The sequence below is a fragment of the Haliaeetus leucocephalus genome, unplaced genomic scaffold, assembly GCF_000737465.1.
Source record: "Haliaeetus leucocephalus isolate CR32 unplaced genomic scaffold, Haliaeetus_leucocephalus-4.0 Scaffold206, whole genome shotgun sequence".
NCBI classification, from domain to species: Eukaryota; Metazoa; Chordata; class Aves; order Accipitriformes; family Accipitridae; genus Haliaeetus; species Haliaeetus leucocephalus.
In genome coordinates, this window is record NW_010972642.1 from 11,331,290 (window position 1) to 11,351,818 (window position 20,529).

General features: G+C 41.9%; 1 protein-coding gene across 1 annotated transcript in view; it reads left to right on the forward strand.

Moving 5' to 3' along the window:
- Positions 1-671: 671 nt before the first annotated feature.
- The window catches only part of TBXAS1 (thromboxane A synthase 1 (platelet)), a 229,450-nt gene continuing 209,592 nt past the window's right edge, over positions 672-20,529 (forward strand). The window contains exon 1 of the mRNA XM_010566280.1: positions 672-790. Within this exon, the coding sequence (XP_010564582.1) occupies positions 693-790 (98 nt within the window). The 5' untranslated portion in view covers positions 672-692. The remainder of the gene's footprint in view (positions 791-20,529) is intronic.

A 20,529-nucleotide genomic window follows, 5' to 3' on the forward strand; every position in this document is an offset into this window, starting at 1 on the left:
GTGCTGTCTGTGTGGACTAACCAGTGTGACAGATGCTGACTTATGGACCCTGGTACTACAGCTGGGTTTTTCTACTCATTAGTTTTTCATTCTTATATGTGTTCTAGTAGTCACATTAGAAGAGTTTTCCCCCAATTCTCCTTTTAGTTGTGATAATTTAAAGTTTACTTTGTTCCATTCTTTTAAGGTATAACCAGTCTGGAGATTAAGTGTTAATGAAGTTTTATGTTGCAGTAATGCTCTATGTTTATTACTTCAGAGAATACCACTGTTGTATGCCAGGGCACCCCTGAAGGGTCTTTATATTATTCTTCCATGATCTGTACCATGGTCAGGCTCTCCCCCCCCACTTTTCCAGTTTCCCTAATACATGTTGAATAGATTTTTAGACATCAGCACTGATGTCTCAAGCGGTGGGTATGTAAATATTTACTGGCACGACAGTCAACAACAGCAGGAGGGGGGAAATTGCTACATCCTACCATTCAGGGAACCTTCAAGTTCTCTCTTAGAGCGTGCAGTTGATGAGAACAGGAAAGGTTTGCAGTTTGTATTTGACTTGATGTGTTTTTGCTCTCTTGGTTCCTGTTTTGTTGCAGATGTCATTTGTGTAGCTGTGGAAGGCTTTATCAGCTCTTGCAGAGACTTTCCCATGCGCACACCACTCAAGCCTGGAGCTGTAGTGGAGGAAAATGGAGGCAGTAGATCTCCTGGCATTTGCCTCTATAGAAATGAGTAATACAACGGTCACCCTGGCTTTGCTGGTGGTCTTCGTGGTCCTGCTGTATTGGTAAGTGATAAAGGTGATATGTGCTGCATATCAGACACAAAGCCTGCTGAAGCTCCCCTAAAATCTATAGACTCTTATTTGTAAGGGGAAATTGGAACATAATTGGCTAGAAGGGACACGGAGGGGGAGTTGGTTTGGATGCAGAGGTTGAAATAAATACTCACAAAACTTATAGTGCTTTTTAGAGAATTCTGTCCCTGCAATATTTTCTTGTAAGTGCTTTACCAACAAACTGCTAACAAAAATTGTCTTCAAAATTAAGAGCTTAATATTGTTGGTTTCTTATTAATTTCTGTAGGTGGCAGGAACATTGGCACTGATCACAAAGAAACAGAGTACTTGTTGCACCTCTTCTCTGTACTGTGCTGCACACTTGTCCCTTGCCAGGTTTCTTGGCTTAAGTGTGCAGACATTTTAACTGCTGCTTGAATTTCCTCTCTTGTTCCTTCCACACTGAGTAGTGGATACAAATCAGAATAACAGCAGCCCTAATGGTTAGCACAGTAGGCATTGCAGTGAGCTGTGCTGAAACGAAAAAAAAACCCCTCCCTGTCCAGATAATTTATTTCAGAAATTAAATTAGCTGAACTGGGAGTGCTGTTCTGACTGTTTTTACTTGAATAGCTCTTCCAATCCTACCTTCCAGTCAACCAATGTTTTTTCTCATTTGTATATGTGTTCAAGAAAAACTTTCACGGATGGTGGTAGAAAAAGTACCTCTGACAAAAAACCAAAGATAATCTGTAAGAGAGTAGTGATGGCACCATGAGATTAGCACAATTGCTGTAGCAGTGTAAATGATAGATCTCTTTTGCACGTATTTCTTCATTCTTTGACCCTGTTGGGCTTTGTTCAACTTCATTCTGTGTCAAAGGAGGGTCTTGAGAGACTAGAAAAAGAGTCAAGTCAAGCCCATATTTGATGTGTGTTGCCATATCAAGTAGGTGGGTGAGCCAGCTTTCTTAATAAGATCTGCCCAAATCATCACAGATGTCCAAGTCCTACTTCCTTTGAAGTTTTCTGGGAAAAAGAATGGCAGCACCAGATCTTTCCAAAAAACCATGCTGTTTTGCTGCTGACCTGTGCATTTCTGTGAGCTTAAGGGGATGAGAGGGATGGCAGAGGCACATCCACAGTTCAGAAATGCAGCAGATCGGCTGGTAAGATCTGACTGCCTGTGAGTCAGCTGAAAGCCTGATGCTTCCACATAGTACACATCAAGATGTGCTAAGGTCTCTGAAGACACAGAACTACTCCGTGCAAACTTAGGGTACGTTCTGGTGCATGCTTCTCCAGAGCCTCATTTTCTGGTTCAATTTAAGGAAGGCTGTTCCTCCCCTTGAAGTGAAGACGTGGCTGTTTAGTGCAGAATTTGGTCTTGCCATAAACAAACCTAGCTCTAATTTCAGACTGAAGTCAAAGTTAAACCAGGCTCCTGGCTGTGGACAGGCAGCTGCTGAATTGAGTGCCTACCATATAAGTTTCAAAAACTCCAATTTAGGAGTAGGTGTGAAATGGCCTTACAGTAGAGATACCCCTTTCAGTGTTTCTCCTTTCCTGGCTGAAGGTGAGTTCTGTGAAGGCATCAAGTAAAGGAAGCTGGAATTTTATATGGGAAATTGTTTTATACTCTTACGTGCCAATGGTTATTATTAACCAATCTTGTTGATCTACAGATACAGGTTGATTTTAAGCAGCTTATTAAACACAGGTGCCTATAGGTCACTCTTCTGATGGGAAGCTGGTGTTTCTTAAACTTGCAATGAAATGTGCTGGGCAACATCTGTGGGCTATTGGTAGGTTTGCCTGGTGGCGAAGCTATTCAGATCCATTTATTTCAGTAAAATGCAGTGACTGAACTTGTAAGGCTAATGGCTTGAATCACATCTGCAAGTGCAGTGGTTGTTGTTCAAACCTCTCAACCTATTCATTTGAGAGTCTACTTTTTATAAAGTTTTTTTATACTGCATGTCTGTTTAAACAAATAAGTAAAACCCAGTGCGTGCTCACAGCTTCCTTTATTCATGGCTGAAACCTTGGGTTCAAGGAATTATTTATAGAGTATGTAAAAGGTTGCTAATAGAAATGCAGGTCCCTAATTCTAGAGAATGTTTTTATTACAATCATGTTGCATACCCAATTGTTTGGCTCTTCTAGGACTCAGAAAATACAAGTGTTATGTATGGCAGGAGTAATAATAAAGTAATAACTCTTCAAGTTCCTTTGACGTTTTTGTTCTAAGCCTTAATCTCATTTTTTAATAACTTCTGAATTCTTTTTCTAGTTTTTTTTTTCTGCCAGCATTGTGTCTTTTCAGAAGGGCAGTCATGGGGGAAGGGAGGAATGAATATTTGCAGTTGTAAATTTTGTTACGGTGTAGCTTATGATTGATCGGGGTCATATTGTGTCAACTGTTGTGTGAGTACAAAGAATAGGCAGTTTGTCCACCTTGTTGGCTATAAAAGGCTTACAGGCTAAACAGAAGGCAGTTGCAGGTAAAGAAGAGAGTTAATAGATCTAATACATGCTAGAATAACAACATGGTGATGGCAACTGTCATGTTATTGAGCTATTTCCTTAGCATGATTTTTGTGGTTGGGGGTACTCAGTGGTTTAAATGACAGCCCTGAGCTGCTGCCTGTGGACTCAGCCTCAGTCACTGTTAGCATATGTAGTGTAAGGCCAGCTGTGATTTATCACAGTTCAGCTGGCAGGTGGTATCTTGCTAAGTTGTGATAACACCAATCTCTTCACATTTTTGGGTAAGGTGAGGTCATATGAAACAGAGAAGCAAGGGTTGATTGGGAAAGGGAGGAGAGGCTGTAGCTGCATAAAAATAAACTTCTAGAGAAGATACAGGTCTTAGGAGGAAACTTGGATGATTTGGTATTTTTTTTAAGACTGATTTATGGTACAATGAAGATCACCAATAACTCTTTATAACAAATTCTCTAATGGCACATCCCTGATTTCTCATGTGTTGTCATCAGTGTAGTATGAAGGTGATGCTTGTAGTGTATTGTGTCAGTTTTAAATCAGTGGAAAATTCAGTCTCTCAGTGTTTGTCTTTGACATGACCTTAAGTCAGCTATAAAGAGAGGCTTTTTAAGGTAGGTAGTTTAATGTTGGGAGTAGAAAGAACAGAGAAGCTTTTGGGTACATTGTGTCTTCAGATTTGAAATGGGAAGAACAAACCTGAGGTTACTTTTTTGGTAATCTGTTAATTTAACAGGCTGTTCAAGCCCTCTTGCTGTTTCCCATTCCTGAAGTGCTTAGCTGTCCACTGCCCTCCCCTTCCTTACTACTTGCTGTCAGTAGGTCCAAGTCTCTCCTTGCAGACCTCATACCATGGATTCTTCGATGGCTCTTGGTACCTCATTGCTATTGTGGTAGACAATGAAATTACTGCTTTACTGACTACAAAAAGGTATAATATGGCTAAATACATAAAGTTCAGTAATACCAGTGGCACAACACTGAGCACTCTTAAAAAAAAAAAAAAAAAAATCTCCTGTCCATGTCCTTCCCACCCCCTGTGACTTCTACTAGCCAAACTGATTGTCAGAGCAGTTCAAGAGCACTTTCTTTCTCAATTGCAAGGACTGCTGTCTCTATTCACTTAATCTCTGTGAATCTCAGGTTTTTTTCAGGCATGAAATAAAAACAAACACTTAAGGGGGGGGAATGAGGTTAACATTTACAAATCCCAGTGATATTGTCTATTGAAAAATACCGTAGTGTATCTATGCAACATATTGTTCATTTTCATTTCAAACATATGCTGAGTTGGGTATCCCATGCTTGGCTGTAGCTGCAAACATTGCTTTGTGTCTTTCTTTTTGCTGTCTGGGAAGATGTTTGATAAAATGAAAGCAGGAGTTTATCTTGCTTTAAAGTTTAATGTACCATAAGCTTAGCATTATGAAGAAGCTGTCACAGCATTCACATACCTGTGTTCAAACTGGATTATCAACCCCTTGTCTAAACAAACCTGGGTTTTTTTAGAAGCATGGAGGCTGGATGGGAGGTGTTTGTTTATGTTTGTAAGATACACATCTAATTGCATGCTTTCAAACATAGCAACAACATGTACTAGTGGTGTTCTTGTCTGTTTCTGAAAAGCTAAATCATTCAGAAAGATGCCATTTTTACACTGAAATAGTATTAATGATCACTTGTGTTACAGAAAAGTATAGAGAGATTGAGAGATTTGGGTTTCAATGTATCTAGATACTGTCCACCTATTGCATAACAAGTCAATCCTAACCCAAGGAATTTGCAGTCTCTGATCAAAAAGAATGAAAACTAAACTTTTTTTTTTCTCCTCTGTCCTTAAGCCTAGACATTTGCATACACTTATATGCAGGAGATACTTAGATGTGGGGGACAACATGTGTTAGAGTTCATCAGTTGGTACCATACCTGTACTAGACCACATCAGAAGTTAATCTCAGGTCAAGTAGTATTTTGATACAAGTGGCCTCAATATTATTGCTTGTTTGGCATTACTTTACATCTGTCATTTCAGAAAGAGCTTGGAAAGAGAAAGTTTAGAGCTAATCTGTCTCCAAATAAAACTTCATTCTGGTTTTGCAGAAACTTGCTATTTGGGCTTGAGTTAAGCAAAACTGAGATCAACTAGACCTCAGATTTGGGGTTTGTTTTGTTTTGTTGTTTGTTTTTTCCTCCAGCTAGATGCCACCTAGAGCTAGATATTGCACCATTTTTTGCTCCTCAAAAAATCAGTATTTACAAAAGATGTTTGACTACTAGAGCTTTAGGCTTACAGTTTGAGTGCAGGGGTAGGGTGAGCAGGTTTTTTTCCCTAACACATCAAGATAATGCTTCTGGACAGATGCAGTGTCAGGCAATACAAAACTTGGATCCTTTCTGGAAAAAGCACCAGCTGTGGGTGGGTAGGGCCAAACTTTTCCAGCTGTCACTACTACCATCAAAGGCACAGGGCTGCAAGGACCACTATGGCTAGAAACGGTGGAGCATCAACATATACCCATAAAGACGTACAGCTCTGCTGTCATGTCAGGCTCATTGAGTTGAGAGGTTCAGAGAGGCATCCTAATCCTTGGATGTTAAAGCATGCTTGTTTGCCTTGCTGGCAGCAAGCACAACTCTGCAGGCAGCGAGTGCGCAGGGGCTGGTGCTCCTGTGCTGCTGCTGAGCTCTCCTCGGTCTTGCACATCCCTCCCGCAGCAGTGGCTGGGCTCTAAGATTGCAGTCCCTAATGACTCTTCCCATATTACAACCTTGTAGCTTCTCAGTTTGCAGTGAACCCTGTATCAGGTTTACAGGGTCAGAAGGCAGGGAAGTTTGGGGTTTTTTATATTCTGTTAACCCAAGCTGTTGTTTTTTTGTTTTTTTTTTTCTTAAAATGGCCATTTATGTCAGTGGAAGTCATTCTGCTTCCCTCCCCTTCATTGAAATGTCCCATTATGAAAGCTAGAAGGATCTGACTCAACAGGAAACATCAGCAAACTGCTGTTGATGACAGAAAAAAAATAACAGATTCGAATTGCCTTTGTCACGCAGCTTTACATCAAGCAAATCTGGAATTCCCACTAACGTGTCAAACATAATTTGATCCCGCAGCTGTGCAGTATATGGCCTCGTCTTTGAGCTAAATGAAGCATCTCTAGGTGAGCCTGAGAAGGAACAGAGTAAGCTACTGAATTATAATTTGGAAAAGTGCCACACCACAAATGACTAAATACTTTATTTCTCTGAAAACAAAGTAGATTTGATCACCTAGAATGAAGTTCACTCAGTGTCCCCATTATGCTGCTTTTAGGTAAACAAAGTTCTCTTATTTTGGGGGGAGAGGTAGAACAGTTTTCCATCATTGCTTTTGCAGCTTCAGAGTTAAATTCCCTGGGATGTCCTCAGAAGCTGTTATAACACCCTGGTTATCCTTATAAACGTAGCTCAGCCTTTAGTGCTGTGCAGCTTTGGTTTAGCTTGCTTGCATTTAACTGCAAAACTCAGAGGCCTCTTATGTTCAAGTTTTTGTGGTTTTGGTTTTGTTTTTTTAATTTAGAGATTGCATCGCCAGCCATGTTTATTTGAAGACCCTCAAGTGCTTCCTGGGTTGGTTTTTTTTTTTGCATTTGTGAACATGCGTTTTACCCTAACAACTCTGTGTAAAGGAGTAAATCTTCAGCTATTCATTCCTCGTGGTCTTCGTTTTTCCCTAAACCTTTTTCTGCCTCTCCCCATAAAATCCCTCAAGTACAATTTGGTTGTAGTGCATGGAGATTATAGTGTTAATAGTATGTTAAGGTAGCCCTACGGGGATAGGTTAGCTTCCTTTCATGGAACAAGTACATTTACCCGTCTTCTGGCATCGTCTCCAGATCTAGTGTCCAGTGGAGCATGCTGCAAAGCTGGCTAATGCTTACCAATGCCGCCAGGCCAACAGGAGCTGGACACAGCCCTTGAGCAATCCCATTTCTGCTCTCCCTTCCTGCAGGGCTTGGAACGGACTGGGTCTGGTCTGGCCTGGGTTGCACAGGCAGGAGAGGTTGGCAAAGTGGGGGAATTACTCTGGCTTCTCCATGAGGCAGCTTCTGCCTGGGAGTCTTCTCAGGAGCTTCACTTAGCTCTTCTGGACTAGCACTTGGGCTGCAACTTCTGATCTGCTGTTTGCCTTAGGGCAGGTTGCTTTGTTTATCTCGGGGATATTAAGGCACCTCACAAACTAATTTTGGGTGCTCTGAATTAGCTCCTAGGAGCTCCTGCCCCCATTTACTGACTGTATTAGGAACCTGAGGAACTTAATGCACTGCTCTTGGTGCACTAAATGGGATTGAAATTAGACGATGAAAGAAGGCAATGTAAACGGCCTCCTTAAAGAGAAGGCTCTGCCTCTGTGAGCAGTGGGGCACTCCATCCCATGGCGCAGGGGCTGTCTCTTGCTGTGTCTGTGCATTTAATTGCCATGCTCAGAGGGGCCTCTCAGGACTGCTGTAATTCCTCTGAACAGTGCCATGAACTCTGCTCTTCCCTGAACCCCAGGGGAGCCTACTGGCAGTTCCTGTGACTGCCCCGCACTGGGGTGACTAGTTTTGAGTCCTCATGTGCTCCAAGGGGCGTGGACTTGTCACTCCACATCTTTCACATAGCAGACCAAGTGTCCTGCCAGCCTGGCTGTGCTCCTTCTTAAATGGAAAATTAAATCAATGGGCAGTTTTGACAGGTGAGACTTCCTCAGAGTGCTGAAAAGTAAATCTGTGTTCTCCCTTCTCTTGTCTCCTTCAACACTGCTCCCATCATTAAAGGAAAGTTGCCTATATTTTTCCTCATTCCTTTTTGTCTTTGCATCAGGCTTCAATAACTGTGTTTGGTGTGTTTTGTCCTCATTACTGGTTCACCTGTAATTAATGCCTTTGATTGCCATGCCTTGCTCTTCCATAGGAAAGATTTATACAGTATTTAATGGAGCTGTCTGAAAACTATTTTAAAACAAAATATTGACGTATTATTGGGAGATAGTCTTTTATCAGTTCCCCTTGACATACTGAAACCTTTAGACGGATTTTTCTATGTTATCTCCCTAGGTTTGTTTTTGGCTTTTTTCCCCATTGAAAACAAAGTTTACTGTTCCATGAGCTCAGTGTGTGCTAACTGCTGAGAAACAGCCAGCAGAAAGAGCTCAAAGTATTTTCTGGCTTGGGTCTGCAAATGCATTTATTTCACTTTCACAGGAATAGTGGAGGAGCTTGAGAAAATGATGTTCAGTGTCTATCTCTTCATTTCCTTGCTTTATGTGCTATTGCTTATGCTGGTGACAATTTCTTTTAAGTTTTGCTTGTTTATTTTACATGTGTTTTCGATGGCTGGAATGACTGTGCAGGTCAATAGATATACTAGAATTTTAATGCAGGGGTCATCTAGCATGTGGTATATTTTCCATATCCATTCCTCTGGTAGTTTCTTCCCTGGCCAGTCCCTTCTTTCACAGTTCTGCAGTACCTGTGGGGTTGTTGGGGGAGTTTATTAAGGAAGCAATAAACAAGGGGAAAGGCAAAATCTATTATATCGGTTTGTTTCTTGGGTAGGAAAAGAAGCCGGATGCCCAGCAACGGCTGGGGATGGACTGGGAAGAATGAGTGGGACAGAAGGATATGACTCCATATGAATTTGAAGTGGGTTGTTAATGGACTGAGCTCAAGTATGTTTAGGAAAGTTGAAACTGGAGGAAAGGAGCTGAACTGAGATGTATGTTGGGAGTAGGGCATGGGGCAGTGGCTGTATGCTTGTGTTGACAAAGTGAAGTCTACTTCCTTGGAAAGCATAGTTCCTTTCAGCTAGTAGCATCCTTGTGATTCTTGTTAGGAGTTGAGGGGTATGGGAAGGATGAAAAGGCAGTGGACTTTAGAGAGGATGGGTAATTGGTAACTGTATGGTCACAAGCTCCTAATGTATGAATGCTCTTGGATGAGAGCTATTGGCAGAATTTTGAACCTGTAACCCTAAGTATTCTTTTAACTTATTCAGTAGCAATAAATCTGATGTAATCTGTTGTGGTTTCTCATCCAAAAAGCTCCAAAGAGCTTTTATGTAAACACCCTCTCAGTAGAGCTATAACAAGATGAAGAGGTTGTTGAGGTACGTGGTTTAGAATGTGGGAAAGACATGATGTATACCCACCCTGGGAGAGAAAGAGCAGCTAAAGGTTCTTCAGTGTTGCATGCTAGCATTGTACACAGCGTGGGACTGTGGGTTGCCCAAAGATTTCCTCAATGGCCAGTCAGATCAGAGCTCTGGTCAAGTGAGAGACAGCACAGCTTTGAAAAGAGCAAACACCTCTCGGTGGTTCCAGAAAGACTTCAGATCCATTCTGTAGCTAATGAAGTGGGGCTGTCCTGCAGTGACGTTCAGCAGCCTTCACTCCTAGATATGCATCTGGCTTGCTGTCCCTCATCTCCTCTTAAGAGCTAAGAATAGGTGGTGCAAAGATAAAGTATCCTCAGTTCTGTGATAACTATTCCTAGCTATCAATTCCTACCTATCCTATCCTAGGCAACAAACCTTGAGCCTTTCAGATCTCAGAAGAATAGTATTTTAAACTTTGTTTGTCTACCAGAAAGTTTTAGACTTCAGGTAATTTCTCACAGTTTGGATACCATCCTCAGTAGTTATGTTTTTAAACTTTAAAAAGTTAATTATTAGCAGTAGTTAAGTAGTATTTAGTGGTTTCACAATTTATTTTCTTTCTTGAGATATGACTTCTGCTTAATATAAATGGCAGTGCTGTCAACTTGAGTGGAAAATCAGCTCTCTGGTGTTCTCCTAGGACACAGAGCCCTGTTGTTGAAAGAAAGAGACCATCAGGTTTTGGGTGTCAGGCACAGAGGAGTGAACAGTCTCCCCAGAGCAAGGTTGCAGAGGGAGCTTGGAATATCAGCTGTGGGCACAAGATGGTGGAAGGACCGTATGAGTCTGTGCTTTTGCAGACCATGCATCTCGTAAGGACTGGTGTATTTACAGTGTAAGGATGTTCATCCTGCTAGGCTGGGATTTGAGACTTGGGATTTGAGTAGTTTGTCCCCTAACCTGTCTCCTCAGCTGTAGCAGAAGCAAGCTATTAACAAGCATGGTAAGGAGGGCCTCATTTCCATGATAGCTGGTGACTCAGTTCCTCTTGCAAGCCTTGACTGTATCATTGACATTTTTCTGTTTAATTTTTGACATTGCTGGGGATTCTGTGCAGTAAAGCCTTTTCTCCCTCCTTTCCCCCTGCTTTTATTTACGTTCCTGAGTGTGAGCATAGCCGAGCAGTGAGCTCAGTGCCATGAAAGCATTTTATATTTTGAGCAGAGATAAAAATCTCATTCCTTCTATAAACAAAACAAATCAACAGATGATGCCCAGGAGAACCATTTCTCTACAGCCATTTTCCTCCAGCTGCTTTCTATTCTGTGCAGCTTGCAATGCACCATATGAAATACGTGTGTGCCGTTCTGTGTGTGCAAAACACAGGTTTCCTCCAGACAGTGGCAGCTCCGCCATAAAAAAAAACCCACATTTTTTCTTTTACAATGCTGTAATAATAAGATTACTAATAGAGTTGAGACATTTGGTTGTTTAATAGCGTATAGCTTAGCGATGCTAGAGGATATGCTGGAGGAGCTCTGCGGTCACAGCTGCTGTGTCTTCATTTTGAATGGGTTTGGACTCTTGTCTGTGGGAGAACGAGGGGCAGAAATAATCTGAATGAGTTTGAGTGCATCATAAACATGGGAAGGATGAGGGTACAGCCAAAACTCTTGTTTGGAGTTTGCTGCCCTGTGTGTGCTTGCCTGTGTTATGTGTCAGTGAGGAGTTCCTTGCTGGTGCTGCCTTGGCTTTGTGGCCGGGCACAAGCCTGTTGCAGGAACGAGCCTGGTGGAAGGCAATGAAAAGTGCCTCTTCAGCCTGTTGGAAGCCCTTGGTTGATGACACCTCTTGCTTTCCTGCTTTTTTTTTGGCCATGGTGAACAGTTCAGAGGCTCAGGTGAATGGCCAGAAGCTGCAGTGGGGGGTGTGAGTCCCAGCAGCACCATGGAAGGTGATCAGGCACGGAAAAAAGCAGAGGGTGCTGAATGAGGAGCTGGTAGATGAAGTGCATGGCGAGGTCTCACATGCTTGGGAATAGTTCAGGTCAGCCCTTGGCAGAGGTGCAGCTGCTCTTATCAGAGGTGCTGTCTCTTATCTCAGCAGCATCTTTCTGCTCATCTCCCCCTCCTGAGATGTGCTTCTGTATAGGAGGAGAGTGGCTAAGCCAGACGTTCTAAACTGGGGCCTGAGGGAGTAGTATTTATCCTTGCAGGGGCAGGGGAAGGTGATAAAAGTTTGAGCATTGCTAGGTTAATGGACTGTCTTCTTGCCATAAATAGTCAGTAGCCTCTGAGACATGGAGGAATTTGGAGCTAGCAGTGGGGCAGGAGGGGGCAGTAAAATTTGGCAATACTCCTTCTGGTTGTCTTGATAAAGTGTGGTTTAGAACTGAAGGAAAATACTGTGGTTTCTCATCTGTAAAGCTCCCAAGATCTTTCATGTGAACAGCCTGTAAGTATACATGTATGTACACACATATGTATACGTTTACATTTATATATAAATACATAGCAAGTGACTCGGAACAAACAGCTTCTAAATAAGCAGCAGAACATAACTGATCTGATCCTTGGGTAGATCGTGCTCTGTGCCCAAAGCAACCCCCTTATCCCATCTCTAGCCAAATGACTTCTGGCAGCTAAGGAAATAACCTTGGGTAAAACCAATAGAACTTTTATAACAGGGACATTAGCTATTGACCCTGAATGTATTTTATGACACCACCTTCGTTTCGCCTTGTATATCTTCATTCTCTTGTTGATATGTTGTTCTGTGTTTTTGAAAAACTGCAGTCTCTACACACTACTCCAGTATCTGTCATTGCAGCACTTGGGCTGTGGGTTCACACTCACCAGCACTGGATCATTCTCTAAGGCAGATTTGATCTGGACCAGGGTGGGCACATGAGACAATTTTGATTTAATTAATTGGAGTGCAAGACAAGTAATTTACACTATTTCTGCTATGCTACTGGGAGAAGATAGGCTGTACCTGATCTGGTTCAAAGTTCACTTTTCCATATTAACAAATTTGAGTTAGCAGAGCTTGTTTCTACCAGATCAATGCTTTGGGTGGTGTGGCTGGGATGGTTTTGATCAGAGGCTTCTTGCCCTAAACCTGGATTTACTGTATCATTAAGGTCTCAAACTTGCTTGAGAACTCAGTTCCATTTACTTTTTTGCAATTGCTCTGGTAAAGTTAGGGAGCAGCAACAAAAGTTCAGTGGAAATTTCACTGACTGCCAACTGCACATGAATCAATTTTTTAAAACTTGTATTTGTCAATGTGTTTCCCAAGGTGATTTGCTTATGTCTGAGCATTTAGGCTTGTAGCATCTGTGGAGCTCGAACTCAGACCTTTAAGGAAATGAAAGTTAAGCATTGTTAACATACCTGATTATTTTTTTTTTTTCAAAGAAGAAAAATGTTTTAGGTGCTTACTTCTTTTGAAAATTTGGCTTTAAATGGGGGTGGTTAACAGTCAGAAATCTTGTCCCAGCTGGTGGCAATGGCTGGTTGTTTTTCTGGGTGACGCTATTTTGTGTCAAGTTATAGAGCTAACTGTAAAATTTAAAAATATTTCAGCAACATTTCTGTGGACAATTTGTCTCACTCATTATCCAAGAAATTCTGAACTCTTAAATAACTGCTCTAAGTTGATTTACCAGTGCAACCCCTTTAAATTCATAGGCTGAATTTGGCTTGCATTGCTTAGACCAATGATAAAAGTGTTGGGTTTTTTCTTTCTTACCTGAGAACAGTTAGAAATAATTCTCTCGCCTTTCAACTTTCACATGGACCTTTTTCTGACTGAAAAATGTTGTTAAGCATAATATTGATACAGTAAAAGAGCAACCCACACAGAAGCCCAAGTTGCACCATAAATCCTTCTCTGAAGTTGCTCACACTGGTTATGTAAATAAAGGAAAATTTAAGCTGTTTGCAGACTTGTGATGATACAGGGGAAATTGCTCTTACATGATAGAAATTGTGTGCAGGTATGTGTGCCCATCTATCTGTCCACCCACCCAGCTCTTTGTTGCTTTGGTTAGCTCTGTAGCTGGCATACATACCACAGAACCACTACCTGAGGCGGAAAATGTCCTTTCTCAAGGTTTCACAGAGGATCATTACAGTGGCTGTTTTGTCTTTTCCTTGCTTGGTAAAGACCTTTTGAATGAAAAATATATTGCTCAGTTCAGGAGGAATTACTGTATGTAGTCAGACACTAATGACTTTCATTTGAATGTGGTGGGTTTTGGTTCCTGTTCCAAATAGTGTGTAGAGATACAGTGTGCTAAGGGACGTTTCAGCCCCAATAACTGTTGATCCCCAAGGATGCAGCTGATCCATCTATGGGTTTTTTATTTGTAAATTGCATTGCATTTGTAAATAGCCGGTGGCCAAAATCATTATCAATGTGTTAAATTAAAGATCAGTCAGCATTTTCAAAGCTGGACAGTTTCAAGAGCTTTCTCTGAGCAAGTTGGAGGCTTTGTCTTGTAGGCTGTGAGCAAATTGTTACAAAACACAAGAGAGTTGGTAGGAGTTTGTGGAATCATAATTAATTGACAATGGTTTTTCAAAACCCCCATTTTCCAATTTAAAATAAGCTGTTAAAATAATTTAGAACACTGTTATGATTGTCCCTTGACACATATGGGTAGCTTTGGGTTAAACATATAAATAATGCTGAAGGGACTATACTTAGTTCCAGACTGATCCAAGGACAACTGAAAAACTGAAGGTCAAATAACAAAACGAAGAAAAGAAAATTATAGCCCTCCTTGTTCTGTTCTGCAGCATGCTGCTTGGCAGCTGTGGAGGTTCAATACTGGGGAATTTGTCACACACAACTATTTATGATTTGTACTTTAAGTAAAGCAAGTAAGCATGAAGTATATGTACTTATTGACAAAAGCACATCACTGAGTCTTGTCACACTGAATCTAGACAGCAGCTCCTGAGTACTGCAGAATTTCTGGGGCCTGGATATTAAAAGATCTATAAAAGACCAATTAATCAATCATGGCTTTCCCCATGCTGTCTTGACCCTTGGGCTCTAGCAGTTTCTACCTGGAACTGAGCTAAAGTGTAACCAGGTGCTAAATGGTGGGCTAGGACCATTGCTTGATTTTTTTTTTTTTTTGGTACAAGCTATTAAAACTGTTGAACGAGAGGAACTTTGGGTCACTACTGACTTGAGAGAATTAGGAGGCCATGCTTGAGCAGGAGTTTGTTTAAAGAGCCTAAGTGCTGAGCTCAATGCTTCAATTTGCAGAGAGAAGGCAATGAGCGTCAACCCTCTGGTGGTGGTGGTGGTTTTTTCCTCCCTGGCAGAGGGACCTAGTGCCTGTGCTGCTGATCCAGGCAGGATCTGAGGTAGGTGCTAGGCTGTATTCTCTTCACCTAGGAAAAGCATTTCACTTAGGTGGCTGCAGGTAACACAGGCACTGTTAGAGCCACAGGACCAGATCTCAGTGGGTCGTGCCTATTTGTTCAGCTGAGGATATGCACAAGGACAGCGAAACTCTGAATACTCTGGCTGATGATAAATTGATGGAGATTGTCAGTGATGTGATTAGTGCAATCATGTTTATGTGATGTTTCACTTGACCTAATCTTGCCAAGCCTGATCATGCCTGCCTGTCCTCTTGCACCGCTCCCCAGCATGCCCAAAGCACTTGCCTACTGGCCAACCAGACCACAGTTCCTGGGGCCAGATCCCTTCCCTGGGGCATCCGCTGGCCACTTTGCTTCAGCCAGTTGACACATTCTGACTGCCATGCTTTTATTAGGGGATTTAGGTAGTACGTGGTGTAATTAATTATTTTCAGAGGCTTTATTCCCTTTAAACTAGTTTCACACTAGCCTTCCTCTCCCTGAACTGCTTATGAAACCTTATTCAGTTGAAACTGCAGGGTAGTATCTCACAGAACAGTGGGTTTTTTTTTTAAATTGGGTAATATACTTTATATCAAATGTGTGCATTGTATGGACAATGTCTATTGAGACAAAACATTGGCTACCAGTTGGGTGAAGATCAAATGCATCCTTAGCGGTCCTCAAAAATGAATGGGAATACATGTGGTCCAAATTGGCTAGCAACTTGTCCCAAGATGGATGCATTCAGCTCTGAAATTGCAACATTCAGAGCAACTGGCTTCTTTTTCTTAGATGGAAACCATCTCCTGCATAATCTGTGTTTGTGCAGTTTCACTTTAAATCTAGGATTTGCATGTCAGAGATAATGGGAAACAATGATTTCCTTCCAATTATTAGCTGGCTGTTTACATTTCCTATGAGCAAATCTCTCTCTCTCTCTTTTAAAAATATTTTTATGCATGCTATGTCTGAAAGTAAATAAAATTAGAGGCCCAGTAATTAGGGCCATCCCTTCAGCAATGAGTTAATCTCTTTGTAGAAGTGAAGAACAAATTGGGATTGTCCTCAGCCAAAGTCCCAGCTGATGCATCATATTTGGTCTGGTTGCTTCTTCAGCTCCTGAATTTATTATATGTTTAATCTTGACTGTGTTTCAGAATAAGGCATAAACTTAAGTTATGGTTTAGAAGATTGGTTGAAGTCTTATTCTGGTGAAGGCCTGTGTAAACTGAAACTTAAATTTGGCCTTAGAAGGTTGTGTAAAACACTAATTCTTGGAAATGTGTCCCTTAACAGACACGTTTCTAACAAATGGTTGTTTGCCCACTTCTTTTTCCTTTCAATATTACAAGGAACACTTACATGAACAGTGTATCTTTTCATTACTTTAGATGTGCTGTTCATTTATAGCTTCATTTCCTTTACCTCAGACTTTTACGGATTATTTACAGACTATTTCTGAGTTCATAAACTTAGATATGCAAACGTATGATTTTTTTTTTTTTTTAACTAGCAGGTATTTGTGATTTGGGTGAGGAATTCCTGGGCAGAACAGGGAGTTCAGCAGTGCAACAGGTGAATGTGGGTACAGTTCTGGCTTTGCTTTAGTACATGAAGCATGACACTTGCATGTGCATGCACAAGAGGAGGAAGAGGAGATAAATTCCTGAAACCTCCGTTTCCCTTACTGTTGACTACCAAAACGGAATTAAAGAGGAACTCCCAGCCCTCACTAGTTATGGTATGTCACCACAGCATATTTTGGAGTTGTTTTTGAAGGGCCATTAACCTCACTATCTAAAGCAAGCAAGCAACTAGCATTCTTCTAACTGCCAAATGCAAGTTAAATGGATGCTTTTAAATTAGTTTTCATCTATGAAGAACATTTTGTTGTTCATGTTTAGTCTGTAAGGGTGCTCAAATGCCCCAGTTGAAGTCAGAGCCAGCTGCATCAGGAGAAATAATCTTTACACAATGTGCTATCTAACTATGCATGCCTTTGTGATGAGGGGAATATACCTTTCCTAACAAAACCAAGTAAGAAATATCTTAGCAGCATAGAAGGCTTGATTATGATCTTTATTACCTTGCTGTAAAGCAAGAGCAGCACCGCTGAACTCCGTGGAGTTGCTCTAAATTGAAGTGTGAGCTCTGAAATACAGAGCAGAATAAATTCACTTTATATACTTTAACTTGGAGGAGACAAGTCTTTGTGGCAGTCCCAGCAGGATTACCAGCATTCAATCAGTTTTGGGGCTTGTATATCCCAGCATTGTAGGTAGGCTTGGGAAGCTTACTTTGCAGTAGAAATGTCACTGCTCTTCCACAGAATGCTCCGCTAACAGCCAAACCTCCTAAATAATTGTCATCCCTACTGTTCAGTGTGTGAATGCTGGGAACAGAAGTGTTGGGGGAATCTTTCGCAGTTCTGGCAGAAAACGTGTCTCTTGGAGAATAGGAGACTTTCCACTGGCGCAAGTCCTTACTTTAAGACCTGTCTCTTTGCTGAGACAACCATCTGGCCATCTTTGAGGGATGGCAGTTTGCAGCGCGTTGCTGCTGGGAGTGGGTGTTATCTTTCCAGGTGGCTAGGAAAGCCTCTTATGCTTGCATGCCATTGCCATGGGCAGAATGCACAACTGTAGGATTTTGAATGCTTAAATTCATTATTCAAACTCCAAAATATTGTGCAATTGGGGGCGGGGGGGGGATAATACCCCTAACCCTCATGACTCTCACTTTTGCTATGTAAGCCATAAACAAGTCTTTACTTGCTCATAGGTTTCAGGACTTTGAGATTGCTTTCGGTTCTACCTAGCAACCACAAGCCTAGAAATAAGCTTTAGTTGGAGCCCTTTATCCATGCCCAAACTCCACTTCCTTATGCAATCATGCAGCTTTAATACTGATGCTTTCAGAAAAATCCAAATAATGAGGGATTCATGATGTTTGCTGCCAGGTTTATTCTTGCGGAGCAGAACTAATAAAACTTTAAGGAAGAAGCCTTAGCCAAGTTTTTAAAAGTAGGCTATTTTTATTGTGAAAAACAAAATTAAAAAACAAACCCAAAGCTTGGAGATTGAAACTCAAGTTAATTTAATTCATGTGGCCAGTGTAGGCTTTTTGGTGAGCTGGAACCAGAAAAGCAGGTGTCAGGTGCATAGAAAACAAAGTAGTATCACTGTGTTGGCTATGAACTGAGCCCTGCTTCCTCCTCCTTGTATGCACGATATTACGATGAAAGTTGGCAAAAGGAAATACGATTGCATGTGATTAAATGTTGACAGCTGAGGAGCCTGGCTTTCTGTTTACAGAGGTAAAAGTGACAAAAAAGTTGGGGAGTAAAGCTTCCTATGTGTCTTTACACAGTCCCAGAAAATATGAGCTGAAAAAATGTAAGAAAGGCTGTGATAGCAATCTGATTTAAAAAAAAAAAAGTTTAAGATCTCCAAAATGTTCTAATGAAAAAAATACTGTGATGCAAATTGCAAAGGAAGTTCACTGCTCCCCCTGGGTGTGTACTGTATTCCAGAGCAATTGAGAAATGCATGCTAAGGGGAAAGGGGGGGACAAGCTTTCCCCTTTCCTGGACTTTTGCTATAATTATTTAGCCAACACTGAGAGAATCTTTGCATACTCTAAAACTTCAGTCATTTCTGAAATATTGATCTGGGAAGGTCACTAAATTCCAGAGCTGGTGAGGTCAGGGTAATGAGATCAAGTGACAGGCCCAGTGGTACCCACTGATTTAGTTGTTTAGACACTGTAACCAAACCATGACCTTCTTGTTCTGCAGCCTCTTTGATCTAACTATGTGAAAACACAGCTGCTTACTGGATATCGGATGTTAGTACGCATGTAGGCGTTAGGGTAACTTTTCGTGACATTTACTTCAATTATTCTGGTGTCAGATTATAAAAATGAGTATCACCCACCTGCCCAATCTGTTACTCAGAGCCCTGTTTTGCTCTCCGTTGGTGTAACTAGTGAGAAGACGACCCTGCAGGGTCTGCAACATACTACCCTGTCTGACTTGGGGGTGATGGGGGAAGGTGGAAAAAAATCTTCCCGAATGAGGCAGGGAGCAAGACCTAATCTCCACAATCTTCTAGAAAGATGTTGGTGTGGGTGGTGGTGGTGGGGAATTACTGCTATTTTCGGTCCTGGCAGCTTTGCCTAAGGACTAGCCCTGGATCAAAGTCTCTTCTAACAGATGGCTGGCTTCAGGTCGCTGCGACTTGTGCAGTGTGTGCTGGCAGAGAACCCCCTGGTTCACAGGCTTTGCATGAAGGGACTTCTGGATGTGCCGTTCCCATGCCCAGTGCTAACTCCTCGGTGTCTGCTTTCCCCTGCGCCTCTCCATGCGATGCAGCCCAAGGTACTGGTGTTCAGCAGGCAGGGTGATGCCTCCAGCTTGGGACCTGGGTCTGCCCTGGGCTCCACCTCTGTGTAAAACTGCCTGTGGTACAGGTCTGTTCAGGGATGAACCTGTGTTTTACTGTTCTTTGTCCATCTTTGTATTTCTCTCGCTTTTGGATAGCTCTTTGGTTTTCGACATCTCTGCAACACAATGGTTCCCTCTGGATTTATTCTGCCATCAACTCTCCACTGCCTGTGCCAGAGTCCACATGGCATTTCCTTCCCCAGGCAGAAAAACACAGGTATGGAGCAGAAATTAAGCCTGCTAAAAGCTGTAGCATGGGCCCATGGAAATATCTACCCAGATCCATATGAGATCATACACTGGAGCCCAGCTGTTTCCTGCCCCAAGTTTAAACACCATGAGCACAATAGTAAAGTTTTGTGATGTATGGATGTGACCTGGAATCACTTAGAGCAGAGGAGCGGGATGGAGAATTTATGTCTAGCCCAGGGCAGAGCATGTGGGCTCCTAGCTATTGTGTACTGTTGCTTTTCCACTTGCACACAAGCTTATCAAAATGTTTTTGCAGGCTTGCTTCAACTTCCCTGCACAGCTTTTAACTTTTCATTTGAGGATCTTTGTGAACTAAGCAGTAGCAGGCAGTGCTCAAAGAGGGTGAATGGTGAGAGCTCAGCTGGAGCCAGGCTGAAGAGCCAGGCTGCTGCAGAGCTCGGCAGGAGCGGGGAGCCTGCAGTGCTGTCTCTGCAGGCATGCTGACTGGTCTCCTTTCCCCACAGGCATAAGAGTAGATGCATTTAAAAATAAATAGGAAGGCAGCCTGGAGTGCCACTGTGTGTGTCCCTCTGAACATGATTCGAAAGTATGCACTGGGGAAGTTTAGAAATGATTAGACATATGGACTGGCATTAGAAATACAAAGTACATCCAGAGAGGCACCACAACTTCCTACAAAGTCAAGCAAAAGTAATCCTGTGATGATTTCTCTCCCCACGCACATATATTTCCACGGAAACCTGGCCCCACAGTACTGAATGCTGAACTAAAGATGAAAAGGTGGTTGCTGGCCTAATAATCTTGAATACATTGGAGTCCAGTATAGGCCATAGTCTCTTTCATGTGCACAGTAAGCAATAAGATTCAGATCCTTAAAGTCTGTTTTGTGTTTAGTAGGGAGATGGTTGTCTTTTGAGGAAGACAGGCAATTCTTCAAGCTTTCGCCCACACTGAAGTAAAGAATTGAAGCATCTTCTTTATATGATTTTTCTGTTTGTTTTTAAAAAAACACTGTCCCTCCCACTTTGTATGTAACATTTGCACAGTGCGTGCATAAAAGGTGAGGAGGAGAACGGTCGCTGTAG